The 13,513-nt window shown below is 44.2% G+C and overlaps 1 protein-coding gene across 1 annotated transcript in view; it reads right to left on the bottom strand.

Moving 5' to 3' along the window:
- Positions 1-377: 377 nt before the first annotated feature.
- PPP1R9A (protein phosphatase 1 regulatory subunit 9A) overlaps positions 378-13,513 on the bottom strand; it is a 271,034-nt gene continuing 257,898 nt past the window's right edge. Inside the window, 5 exon segments of the mRNA XM_053655080.1 lie at positions 378-6,505; positions 7,829-8,011; positions 9,037-9,060; positions 9,953-10,072; positions 12,044-12,242. Coding sequence (XP_053511055.1) covers positions 6,296-6,505; positions 7,829-8,011; positions 9,037-9,060; positions 9,953-10,072; positions 12,044-12,242 — 736 coding nt within the window. The 3' untranslated portion in view covers positions 378-6,295.

Below are 13,513 nucleotides of genomic sequence, written 5' to 3'. Positions count from 1 at the left end.
AGCTTGCCCCACCGACCACACCGTGGGACCGCGTGAGGCCGGCTGCTTGAGGATCTGTCACCGACCTCCTCCTGGCCGACAGGTGTCGGAACCTGTGATGGCAAAGCCACGGTGGGAACAGAAAGACAGGCGGGGGAGCTTCTAGGGAAGCTCTGATCTTTTAACTTCGTGCCCAGCTCCATAACTGGGCTTTCCACGTAATTCTTGCTGCCAATTTACACTTTACCAGGGCCGACACTTATCTTTAGTTTCATTTCCATGGAAAATGTGCACTTTGCTCCTGATGGATAGATGTACTTTGACAGCTGGTGCAGGTTTACCCAGTCAAGGCTTGTGGAAGGTGCAATGGAACAGGGACAAAAATGGCGGCGACAGACTGTGGTGTTTCTCTTTTTATTGCATTCGCCGTCTAACAACAACAATACTCATTGGCGAGAACTTTATTTACACTGACAAATGGGATTTAATCACACGGGGTTTTAGATTGGTCGGAAAACAAAGGATATTTTGCTTCGAATGCTTCTGAAAACCAAAGAGTAAGAAATGCCATTTGAAACAGAATGATCTAGAGAAATACATATCAACCGAGCACAGGAGAACAATTCAGACGCGGCACTGTCGTCTCTTCCATGCAAATGATCAGACACCGAAGAGCACAAATCATAAGTGTCAGAGAACATGCTGTCCACATTTAGTGGACTTAAAATTACTTTCAAACCACTTTTTGCCTTTATATAAAGAAAGAGTCAAATAAATCAACTTCTCACAGAATTCATTCTCTCTCCTTCTCGTCTTTCAGCTGGTTAGTTTGTCAGTCGTATGCAGCACGCACACCTGTGGTTTCATTGTAACTCCATTAAAAAATACAAAAGCAGTAGTGATGACCATAAATAATATCCAGGAAAACATAGGCATAAATATTTAAGGGATTTCACTGAGCACTAACTAAATCTTATGTTGTTGGGAGGTGTTACCTCGCCAGAGTGCCTCTGAATTCCCACTTTTTAAGGTAATTTAATTATCTTTGGCCAATCGTTCTTTCATACGTGAAAGCTTAAATCCTTACCAGAAAACCCAGGTGTATTAATAAAATAGCTGAGAGAACGAGGAGTGTACACCTTCCAACAACACACTCACACTGACATCCATTTGGCAATGACCTACCCAGGCCATTGCTTGGCAAAAGGGAGCTAAATGTCACGTGACGGCAACGCCGCCGTCAGAGAGCCAGTAGTTAGTGACTTAGGCATCACGGCTACTGAAAATGTCCTAGTAGAGCAGGAGCGAATGCACAAGAACACACAGTGCAATTTTTAGCCAAGGAAACTGCAGTCTGCAGTTGAAAATGCCCAAAGCTGCATAAACTTCTGAGTTTCAACTCAGCAATGTGCAATCTTGACATCAAAGCATTAACCAAACACTTCAGGAAGTTTTATCTTACTAAAATACCAAGTTTCTAATTAATCAATTTTACCAAAATATATAGACATGTAGAAGGATAAGTGCATTTAGTAGAAGAAATACATTAAAAAAATCTCTTAAGATCTTATGAGCCATTCAATGTATATACAACACAAAAAGTGGCAATAAGGCTATGATTACTGCTGGGTGTCCTAACTGATGATACCAAGTTCCAAAGACAATATCTATTTTTTTTAAATGCCATGGCATTGCAGTATGTGTGTGTAAGGTAGAAGATATAGTCACACATATGTAGTCTGTATATCTACACAAGTGGCATGCACATTACTGAGACGTTACCTCTTGTTCTTTTTTTCCCTTGCCTCTTATTCATTCTCGAATCCCTAGCAGTTTGGGGGTTGGGCTTGGGGTTGAGCCAAGGACTGGAAATCATCCTGTTCCTTTCCTTGCCCACTCTGTGCCCTTGGAAGCAGGGCAGGTGCTGTGCTTGGTATGTGAGCCTTCAAGTAGCAACCATGCCCTCAATGCACCCACACGGACACCATGCACAGGCACGCAAGGATCCTCTGTCCATCGTCAGGTGGGACCTGCTGCTTTCATTTTCCAGGTGGAAGCTGGTCTGTAGGCTTTGTCCCTGCCCTGAGACTACAGCTGCGTCTACTCCTTGCTACTACTTTAAGTCATGCAAACACCACCGGTGTGCTGTCTGGTGTTATTTTCTTCCCCAGTGTTTTGGACCAAGACTAAATTTCCTGAGACTTTAAATAACTAAGACAAATATAACTACAATCTGCCTGCAGAACGTGGCGGTTTTTCAGGAATGAATCGCAGCAACCGCATTCATATTTCTTACGCTTTTTTAAAGAAATTTACTGCCCGCCCCATCATCATAATGAAAACAATTCTAGTCAAAAATATGGACATGGGATTTCTGGACCTCATCCTTAATGGCCTAGCTTCTGAAGAACAGTGTACAGGTAGGCCCTTGATTGAAGGTAGGTTTGAAAAACTCAGAAAGCACTCAGGACTTAGCATTAGTTCGGGGACGGGAACCTTAGTGACCGCTGTCTACCACAGTGAAACGTCCCTCATCTACAGCTCTCTTGGGGCAGTTTACGGAGTTACTCACATGAAACTTGGTAATTCTTAAATGCCTCCACGTAGCAAGGAAGCTATAACACCTTCAAAATGTAGATACTTCTTTAGAATTGTTAGGACACCTCCCTTAAGAGTCTTCTTGAAAACTACTGTGAAATACTGAGTTTTTCTCTTTTGAGGCTTGGTCTGTTATAACCTGTAACACTTCTGAATGAGTTAGAATATCCATATAAATGCAGATTTTCATTTACCTTTTAAAATATAATTTTTAAGCACATGCTAATCCAATCACACACACACGACCTAGGTGAGAATTCTTTGTCTTCAGCAAAACCCACAAAGGCTAATTATGATCAGACGACCTGTGACTATTCTTGTAGATCGGGCCTGGGATATCTCAAGGTTTCAGGCTGGAGACAACTGCAGTATAGGCAGCAGCAAAGGTTAATTTGGTTTCTCTCTCATCCTCTTGCTACTTTGTTTGCAACAATAACAAAGGAGCACCAGGTAGGTGTTCCCATTTCACAACAAGTCTGACATTAGCACTGGGGGTAAAAATGCTTATGTGATGTTGAGGGCAGGAAATTCATCAACCCTAGCTAAAGAAACATAGCCTAGAATAACTTTACTATCATAAAACTAGAGGTGGACTTCATCAATCTGTTAGAATGGGCAAAATTAGGTTTCTCTCATAACTTATTACTCTGAAAATAACATCTGATTCAGGCAAAGAAAATAAAAAAGAGTGAGAAAACTATGACATAAACTGTGAACTACTTTATGGGAGATAGTCTTAAATAAAGTAATTCTGTTACAAAGCTAAAGCCCTTCAATGGAAAGCCCCACCTGGATGCTGAGCTGATACAATGCTCTTGGTCCACAGCTTGGCCTCACCGCACATTCCCTGCCCCCCCAAAGCATCACCTGTACCCCAAAACACTCCTGGCTACTGTCAGTCATACAGAACTGTCATTTAGGGAACATATAGTTCATAGTAACCAGATATTCCTTTCACTTTGATCAAGGAAAAAAAAAAAGGCAAAGTCTTCAAGGTTCACGAAGCAACAGTTCTGTGTTAGGTTGTACGGCACTGAAGCGCACCAGCTTTGAAGCAGGAGTTGTGTAAGACACTGGGACCGCGGTGAGGCGTCGTGCACTGGTGTGGATAAAGAAATCGTAGGGAGACAAAATGCTCACAAGTTCTGAGGTCCTTCCCTCTGTTTTCATGCTCTTTCATCAATCAGCTTACATTTTATCCTTTGTTGGACAAGCAAATTAAGCGCCTCTTATAATTTCTTCAGCAGTCTTAAATAGTAATGTTAAAAATAACAAATTAAGGTGAAAACTACTATAATTTAACTTAAAAAATCAAAATAGTTACAACACAAACTAAGTGATCTGAAGAAGAAGAATTTGATTAATAATATTGTCAGTTGGTCATTAATTTAAATATTGGAAGGGTACAAATAAATTGAAGACAAAGAACAATATTCTAAGACATTTAAGAAAATGCAATATACTAGATCATAAATTATGGTCAGAGACTGAGACTTATAGACATTTCCAGTATATACAATCATTTTCAAATATTACCAAAGTGTAAACATAACTTAAGATAATCATCCTTCTATTTCCATTTTTAAAATGAATACAGTGAAACTTCCAGTGTGATCCAGGTCACTTTTTTCAAAGACAAGTAAAAATGGCAAAAATTTATAATAGCAAGCAGGAGTAGTACCAGATTTTGACTACTTTAGTCTTTTAGTATTAGAAAAAGTTTGCTGGATTTTGTAGTTCATAATAGTGGTTCCTTGTTTCTCATGGTATTAATAAATAGCAAAGCACCACACGTCTCGGAACAGTAACAGAATATCCAGTACGGTAGTTTCATTATCACACCCGGAAATGAAGGCAGACAGGAAAAACATACGTGGTGACGTTGCTCACTGTAAAGCACAGTGTAACTTTTGGCCAGTGTTACTGAGGAAGGAGGGAATGGTCTGCACCGAGAGACAAAAGCACTGGAAGTTTAACAGATGATACATTTGGGAAAGAACAGAATCGCAATGTTCTAGTTTAGACAATTCCAGATTTCGAATCTTCAGGCAAGCAAAAAATAAAATCACAACGTTCAGATGTGAGATGGGGCTCTGTGGGTGGGAGCCCTGCATTGTCTGTTACCTGTAACCCCCACAGGCCCCTCCCCAAGCTCTGCGTATATAACATTTCCAGTGGAAGGTCTGAATGGAGACTCTCCAAGTAGTATAGGAAGTGAAATATTTGTCCAAGAGTTTGCCTGCCCTCAACTCTCATTTCGGAACTCGTCCCTTGGAAAGTGGATGACCTCATTTTCAGAGCCAGTGCAGCAAAGACAACCAGATATTTAGACATAAAAGGCAAAGCAACAACAAGAACGAAAATAAGATCCATAATTGGGAATCTCTCACGATGAGTTCTTTTTTCCTCCTTCTGCTCTAGTCCCCGGCACCTGAATCAGGCGCTGGTGTTAACACAGGCCGAACTGCTTCCACTGCCTGACTAGATGCTGTGCACTGCCTTAAACACTCTTTAATTGTAAAGTGAAAATCTCTGAAGGATGGAAGAGCATGGCTCTGAAAACCACTGAAAGCATTGCTAAACGTAACTGACAGCTCTCCTTCGCAGGGACATTCTGTGCGCTCCATGAAATTGCCTCTCTGGTTGAATGTTACTCAAATCTAAGTTTCCTCAAACTGGTCCTTCTATTTTTCTAAAAAGTACATTTGTTAAAATACTAACTGAGTCCACTTGGGAAATCTTTTGAGGAGAAAATGTGTGACGAGTTCCTGACTGTGTCACAGTCAGGCTGAAGACTAGCCAGAATGTTCCCCAGGAGAGGAAACCTGAAAATGTCGGTTTCCTTAAAAATCAATTTCCTGTTCAATTTGTTGGGGAAAAAGAACTGTGTGGAGTGTGCCAGGGCCGCTAAGATCCTGAAGCGCAGCAGTTACAAAGCAAATGACAGATCCCAATATCCCATGGCTGCCTTAATATCTTTTTCCTTTGTTCAACTGAGTCTAGAGGATAAATGTTACCCCTAGAATCACAAGGTAATAGCCACATCTATATTCTTAAGGCTTCTGCTTTCTTTTGGGGTTCACAAATAACTGTAATTCTTTTCTCCCTTTCATATGCCCAGCAAGCAGGACAGTCTGCTTGCCTTTTGCCACAGTAGGTAATCTTGTGGCAGAACACCCAGGTTTCTGTGGTGGGGTTGTCTCACTGTCCAGACACAGAAATGGGGGAAACCTTGCCCACACACTGAAGTGGATCCTGCAGCCCCAATCTCGTGACAGAGTAGTGCTCTTAGCCACACAGCAGATACCAATGCGCAGGGTCAGGACCCCATTCCAAAAATTCACGGCACTCGGCAACAACCCACGCTCTTGCTGGGCACTGTCATGCTGGCTTTTCCCTCAAGTGACGCACCCACCCACGCAACACAGCACAAGCTATTGGTAAGTCAGAGAAGAGGGAAGCATACCCAATTTGCATCTCTCACAAACGAACTCCTTGGTTTGTTAATGAACTAAAGGTTGCCCGGGGTTTTTTTCAGTAGGTTAAAATGAAGGGTATTCCGTTATCACAGCAAATGCAGTCATTCAACACGAGGCTCCCCGACCCGCCTCCACAGCACATTACCCCGTCATCAGTTTCTTCTTCATTCCTCGGAGGAGAGCAGGGCGGGAGGAGGGCAGACTCTCTGGAGCACCCGCACCTCCTGGGCGGGTGTGGGTCACTGCTCGCCAGCGCCCTCTGCTGCGGCTGTCGTCTTCTCTGTCTTTCTGTATTTCCTCTGCATTTGCTCCTGTTCCTTCCTCCTCAGCTTTTCTCTTTGCTTTTCCATTTTCTCTTGAGCTTTCCGAGCCTTCTCGAGAGACACCTTCATTTCCTTGAGTTTTTTTTTGACCACTGCTCGGTCCTGGGATGATGTCATTCCAAGAGCCTAAGAAGGAAGTATAAACAAACTGCATTTGAAAACCAATGACCCCTCTGTTCATGATGAGGTCACTATCACACTATGTTCAAACTCAAAAACAAATTTAAACATAATTGAAGGGGTCAAAACTGAGCAAGAGCCGATTCCAGGTGCCGAACATCCACAAACTGGGGGACTAAGATTGATGTGTTCGTTTGTCCTTTGGAGTCCCTAGCACACTACTCCCTAAACCTTATTAAGTCAATGCTTTCTAATTAGTGGGCAAATGAATGAACAGAGGGGCACCATTCTGCTTTTCCACCCTTTAGGCTGTGGGCAATTACAGGTAAAAGACAGGAGTGAACGTCACGGCCACAGGGCTCTGAGAAGGGCAGGGAGGATCGACAGGGCTTCCTTCCTGCCAATGTATTCAATTACAGTGGGGACCAAAGTGTCTGCAAGACCACAGTGCTCATGTCAGCGTGGCTGGTCACCCTCTCCCTGCACACCTAAACAGGAAGCCTGATTATCATGAGGAGGTTGCTCCTTGAGCTTGGAATTCTGAATAAGGAGAGCCAGATGCGTCCTTTAAATGTTTATAACCTTCAGAATCAACAGCGGGATGCATTCATCTCCCCAACAGAGACAGCCTTGTCAATGGAGCCTTGATATTCACAGGATATTGATCGATCTCTAACCTTTTCAAGACTGTCAAGAGATACTCCTCTGCCCATCCACCCAGGGAGAGGCTGAGAGTGGGGGTGGAGAGCTGGCTGTAAGCTCCCTTTGCCCTTTTTCCATAGGGATGGTGGAGCTGCCTCCTCGGGCTCCGCAGAGAGGTGGACTGGACAGGTGAAAATGAGTGTGCAATGGAGGTGGAGGGAAGACACACCTACACGTGTTTGGGGAAGAAAATTCTGGGGAAAACATCACCCTGGTTTCAGAGTGGGGTGCCGGGACGAGCAGCGGGTGGAGGAGAAATGAATAAAGAAGGGTAGACTCATGGATTTGGGTTTTAACTCTTACATGATGGAAGAGTCCACAGTGGCCATCATTAAAACTCCTACTACACGGGAGTGAGTGGAGTTAATCCATGGACCACGTGTCCCTGGGCGGGCGCAATGGAGTGAGTCCCTGGCTCTCCTACTCAGCATCCTACTCTTCAGAACCCCAGACGACTTTCCAAAGCTTCATTTACTACTCAAAAATGATTCACCACCCTTTCTGCTGACCGTCAGTGAGAATTACCTCCCCCATACACAGAATGCTCGTATCTAATGAAAACACTTTAGGTGCTCTGAGTAATACAAATTACACTTGGTAACTTAACACAGATATATAATTCTTTACCTTCAGTTTATTTCCATCCAGCTGCAGAAGTTGCTCTCCAGTGATGTTTTGGGCACTGAATTCAGATACATACTGCTCCAGATTTAGGCTCATCAGCCAGTGGGAAACCTGCTGCACGCTCCACTCCTGCACGGCCCGATTCTGACACTGACTGTGTTTGGGAGACTGTCCGTCGTCAAGGATCTGGGGTAGGAATGTTACGCAGTGCTGTTAAAGGACCAAATGTGCCGGCACAGCACGGCGCACTACGCTCTCAAAAGGAATTTCTCGCCTCCCACGGCCATATTGACTCTCCCCCCACACACCGATAAGCTAGTGGTTCCAGCTGTGTACGTAATGCACACACATAGCTATTACCACCGACATATTTTTAGATCATTGAAAATTTAAAAATGCCCCCAAATAAGGCAGCATTTTTAATGTGGGAAGTTTAATATTGACAAATACACTCTAATGTTTCGAGCTTCGACATTAAAGCACTTTGGAAAGATGATCAGACACAGAAAAAAATATTTCATTAATCCCTATATGCGGTGCGTCCCCCTACATTTCTTCTCTGACAGGATATTAGAGATACGTGAAACCATATTTAATGATACTGTAGCATCCTTCACCTGGATGAGGAAAGCGCTAAGCCCGCAGGCACTGTTAGGGGGAAGTTCCACCGCCATTATTTCATTTGGGCAGTGAGCAAACCTGTGCGGAAGGTGGGGCGGGTAGCATCCATAATTACTTTCATTAAACGAGGAAACTGAGGCTCTGCAAGTGTACGGATCTGTCCAATGCAGAATATTATTTCTAATAGTGCAAAGGGCAGGCCGGCTCCCAGAACCTCTAAGCTGAGAGGAGATGAGGCAATGGCGGGTCTGGGAGGAGACATAGAAGTCGCCTCAGTGACAGGCGGAGAGAACACAGAAGGGGGGTGGGTAAGCCGGGGTGAGGGCAAAGGAGCTGAAACAGGGAACTGCGTCAGTCGGGAAATGGTGACGGGGACACGTCGCGGGGCCCCGGAGACCCTCTCGAATCAGAAACACCGTTTAAACTGAGATATAGGCAGGGGCGGAGCGTGCAACTACGGACACAGGGAACTCCTCGCCTACAGGGGCACGTGCTCTCGTATTGTGTGAGTTTTAAACCATCCACACGAGAGAGAGGAAAGAGTCAAACCATCCCCCAAAGGCACCACAGGCCGACCCCTGAGAGCTCACCTCGTCATCTATCATATCCAGGCTCTGAGTGAGGGAGCGACAAAGGAATCAAAGAGAAAAGTGTTACAGACACAGGAGACCCAACACACACAGTACAGAGTCTTATAAAATTAAAGTCATGCCAAGCCCGAAGAAGGTGGGCAGAAAAGTTTAAGAGAGAAAAAAAAGTTTCATAAAATCAAACAAAACATGTCAGAAAGGAGTAACTAAAAACACATATTAGGAACAAACATCTTTAGTTACAGCGCTTCGCCTCCTCCCTTCCACCCCAGGACTGGTTATTCCTTCCCCCTACTGAACTCTTGGGGCACGGAGTCAACCACTAATGAAATTTCCTGCCTCGCTTCTGTGCATTTGTTTCCTGAGGCTTCTTAGCAACGCTGTTTTGACCCTGGCTTCTAAATTAGTGGTTCTTACCTAGTTACCCTTCCTTATCGAATGCTAACTCTCCCCCTTCCAACGTAGGGATTCTTAGTCAGGGGCCAAGCCCAACTCAGAGGGGATATTGAATTTTAGGGTGAGGGTCATGGTGGGGAAGGTGAACGGCAAATCTGTGAACTCCATGAGATTTCTGAGCTGTTTCCTCGTTTTTCTCTCCGGTGCCCTGCCTCTCAGCCCACGCCTCTGCGGAGAGTCATCCCATTTACATCGGAAAGGCCGGGGTTCTCGGTATTAAGGGAGGTCCCTGGGCAGCTTCAAGGGGCTCAGAAACAAGGGGCTCATGAAAACTTTGCTTTCATGTGCAGACAGAGAGAGAAGGAGAGGACAATCCCCAATTAAATATGAAACTGTGGACCTGTGTTCTACATGCAAAGTCTACCTCAGCACGTTTTCCCTGGGACGGTTCATGGGCATCACATGGACTATCCCGAGTATGACCGAGAGAGCAGCCCTGTCACACGTGCCATGAGCATACCTCGTCTGACGACAGTGCCAAGGACTGAGAGAGCCCTGGGGTTTTGGGTTCCGCTCCCAGGCCGCTCAGGTCTGCCGAACTGGTACTGCTGGGGCTGAAGTCATCGTTGAAGGTAAAATTCTGTAAAAATAAGTGGGGCTCAGCGTTACATGAGCACCGTGAAGGAACCTGAGGTAGGTGTGTTCACCAGTTCTAAAAAGGTGATTTTGAAGTACTCTGAGAGGAAATGCATTTCTGGTTTGCTAACAACCTCTGATCAGGCAGTGTTTCAGAACACTGCACCTTCTGAGGTGGACGGGAAATTCCGAGCGCTTTCTCCGTCGGATGAAAGGAAAGGAAAGGCATTTTGGGGTAATGATTCTTCAATCTCTCTTCAAGGGAACAGCATTCATTATCCCCCGCAACTGCTCAGAGGAGTAATATTAATGATCCTATCTTCTTTGACCCTAATCGTGATGAGTAACAGTGTGAGTAAAAAATACAAGATGGTGTGGAGAGCTGAAGTCATTAGGAGCAGATGGCGACCCCCAGTAGAAAGGTAGGCTGAGTGCCCCCTGGGAAGGAGCGCTTGCTGTGGGCTGTGATAAATACTGTGAGGAATGGCAGGCTTCCTCCTGGACGTAACCTTCAAGATGATGTGTTCTGGGGGAGATCACAATCAGACACGACACCGGTGACGTGCCGAAGTGGGACCCCCCCCCACCGCACCCTCGGAGCGCCAAAGAGGCCTCGCCTTGAAGAGACATCCATTCCCAGTAACTACCTGGCAGTGGGGGCATAGAATGAAAACTCCCCCAGAAGGTCATTAGCATGTTCAGTGGGTATCAAAGTCCAATAAATGCATAACGACTACGCAGCTGCATTTGTGAAAATGCTTTAAACCAGACCTGGAGTCTCTCCAGCGTAGATAACGGTAGAATTATTCAAACAACACTGACAGATATCAGGTCCAATACTGAAAATGTTTCAAGACCAAAGCCGTCCACTGCTGTCCAAACTGCTTTTCTAATTCTAGAATGACTGGCTTCCCAGGGACTCTAAGAACTTGACCGACACCATCTTGTTTCTTTAGAAATTGGACTCTTAGTTTTCCATTACATTCTCTTGTACAGGGTTTAGTGGGTTGTCAAGAATAAATACCTTGCCAGAGGCTGGAGAGCTTACTACCAAACAAACTCCAAGGTTTGCTAAATCTTCAGAAGAGGAAATTAAATCAGAACACACGGGCCTAGATTGGCAGATCACCACATTACCGTTTGGTATCGTCAGTGGAAGCACAACCCCAAAGCCCGTCAAAACCCTGTGAGCTGCTGACCACAAGAAAAGTGTTAAATTCAAGTAACATTAACCACGTTAATAACTTTCTGTTTGAGAAAGTGAACACAGAGGAAAGAAGACCAAACAACATGTGAAAGTTAGCAACCGTATGTGTTTCAATAAAATGTTAGGTAAGGTTTGCAGTGTCATGCTGGAAACAACCGTCGTGCATTTAAATACAAGTAGCATCCATGCACGTAATTTCTAATTCTGCTGAAGTTAAAGAACTTTTGTGGTAGAATTACAACAGCTGTTTGACATGGAAGTCTGATTTAAAAGAAGAAATGAATAAGGGTGCTATGTCAGCATTGGTCTGTTTTAAAGAGTTTCATTTAGATGTATTGAGCACAAATTCGGCCCCAAATTTATGTGTTTTCCTGTAAATCTGGAAGAGCACAGCAAAAATAAGTTTTGTAACGTAATTTAAAATGGAATACTTGGTAAACAGATCTATCACGCTGTGCCATAATTCAAATGCATCTTTCCCAGCATGGCTTAACTGTCAAACTGAGATTAAATAGCAACACGTGAAAAGACAGGCAAATCAAAGATTAACGCACAATCTAGAATGGAACAGTATTAAAGAAGGTGATGGTTAAATGAGGTTTTCTTTTTCCCCACAGAAAACACCATGCAAGGTTTATTGCAGCGTTATCACATTGGTTTCTTGGGTCCGGAGCACACACACAAGTTGAGAATGCTTTCCAAAGATTGAAGAGGAGGAAGAGATTTGGGGTTTTCCTGTTTGCCTTTTTTAATCCATGTGTTTTCTACCTTGGACCCCTTTTTATCTGAATTTAGAGTTTCAGGAGAAGGCTGGAGGGGACTTGTAGGTGAAGGCAGGTTCCTGAAGGAATAGGATCCTTTGCGGCTTTCAGGAAACCACGAGAAAGGCATGCAAGGCGAGCGTGGGGAGGCGGGCGCTGCGGAGGACGCCGTGGGCTTCCAGTGCTCCAGCCTGCCTCTGAAGACCCTGTTTGGGAGAAGAATGGGGGTGTCAGACAAAGAAAGGACAGAGGGCTCCTGAAGGGACTCTGAGCAGCAGTTGAAGGGACAGCTTGGGAAGTTGCCCTACACAACAGATAAGGGTAAAAACTTTTGCTCTGGACTAGAATGCTTATCTTACTTGCTATCTTTTTTGGATTTTGCACTGATAGACATTTTCGTACTGCTACTGCCATGGCAAGTTTTTATGAAATGTGCCTAATGAATACAGGGGTGGGCAAAAGTAGGTCTATAGCTGTTCATATGGAAAGTAATACAAAAATTAGTAAGTAATAATACAGGAACGAACTCAGCGTTTCACACACTCACGACCATGAACTCCCCTTGCCCCGCCCTGTGTGTGTGGGTGCATTACAGTCAGGGAGGTGCACAGTCGTTGAGGACCTGCTACCTGGTTAGTCGTCACAGCTCACTTTGTTTGGGTCACACGTCAACGCTTCACTGCTAGTGACATTTAGCTCATCACCAGCATTCTTTCCTGGCCTCCTCTGAACTCATGTTCCCAAGAGTCTACACCTTAGAAAATGACAGACTTAGAACTTGGAAATTTCAGGGCTTTAGATCCTTTAAGCAGAAGACACCTCTTGTCAGTTCTTCCTCATAATCCTAAGAGACTTTCTGAAGGAGGAGGACCAGCCTGGAAGTCTCCATCCTCTCTACTCAGAGGTCCAGGCTCCGCTCCTGAACACAGGCCTTGCAGTCCTCTCAGTCTCTGTTTTCTTATCTGTAAAAGGTGGATATTGTAGGTCTCTCGCATATGGTTAGGAGATAAATGAGATAATATGTCAAAAGTGCTTTGAAAACTAAAATGTTCTGTGCTTATTGTTAACATTCAAAGGCACTTGAGAACAGTTTGAAAACATATTTTTCCTAATATCTTACATGTTAGTATTTATGTTTTGGTTAGAAAAAAATATTAGAGGTGAGGCAAAAATGGGCAGTAGTTTCTGCGCATGTTGGAAGAGGTCCCCCTCAATATGTCCAATGCCTGCAATGTGTCAGCAGCTGGTGCCATGACCTCGGAGAGACTCCCTTTCATTTAAAAGCACCTCAGTGTCTTAGCTGAACAACTCATGTCTGACACAGATACTGGGTATCAGCCTGCCCACGTCTTATTTAAAATATGTTGAAATATTGCATATTTTTCATTTACACAAACAGTATCCTAACAATACCTGTTTATTCCCAAAGATTACTGTGAGAATCAAATGGGACAATAAATGGAAAACATCTTGTAAA

The sequence above is a fragment of the Artibeus jamaicensis genome, unplaced genomic scaffold (genome assembly GCF_021234435.1).
Source record: "Artibeus jamaicensis isolate MK-2021 breed Jamaican fruit bat unplaced genomic scaffold, CSHL_Jam_final contig_923, whole genome shotgun sequence".
NCBI lineage: Eukaryota > Metazoa > Chordata > Mammalia > Chiroptera > Phyllostomidae > Artibeus > Artibeus jamaicensis.
Note: the sequence above shows the minus strand (reverse complement) of the source record. Positions and strands in the feature narration are given on the sequence as shown.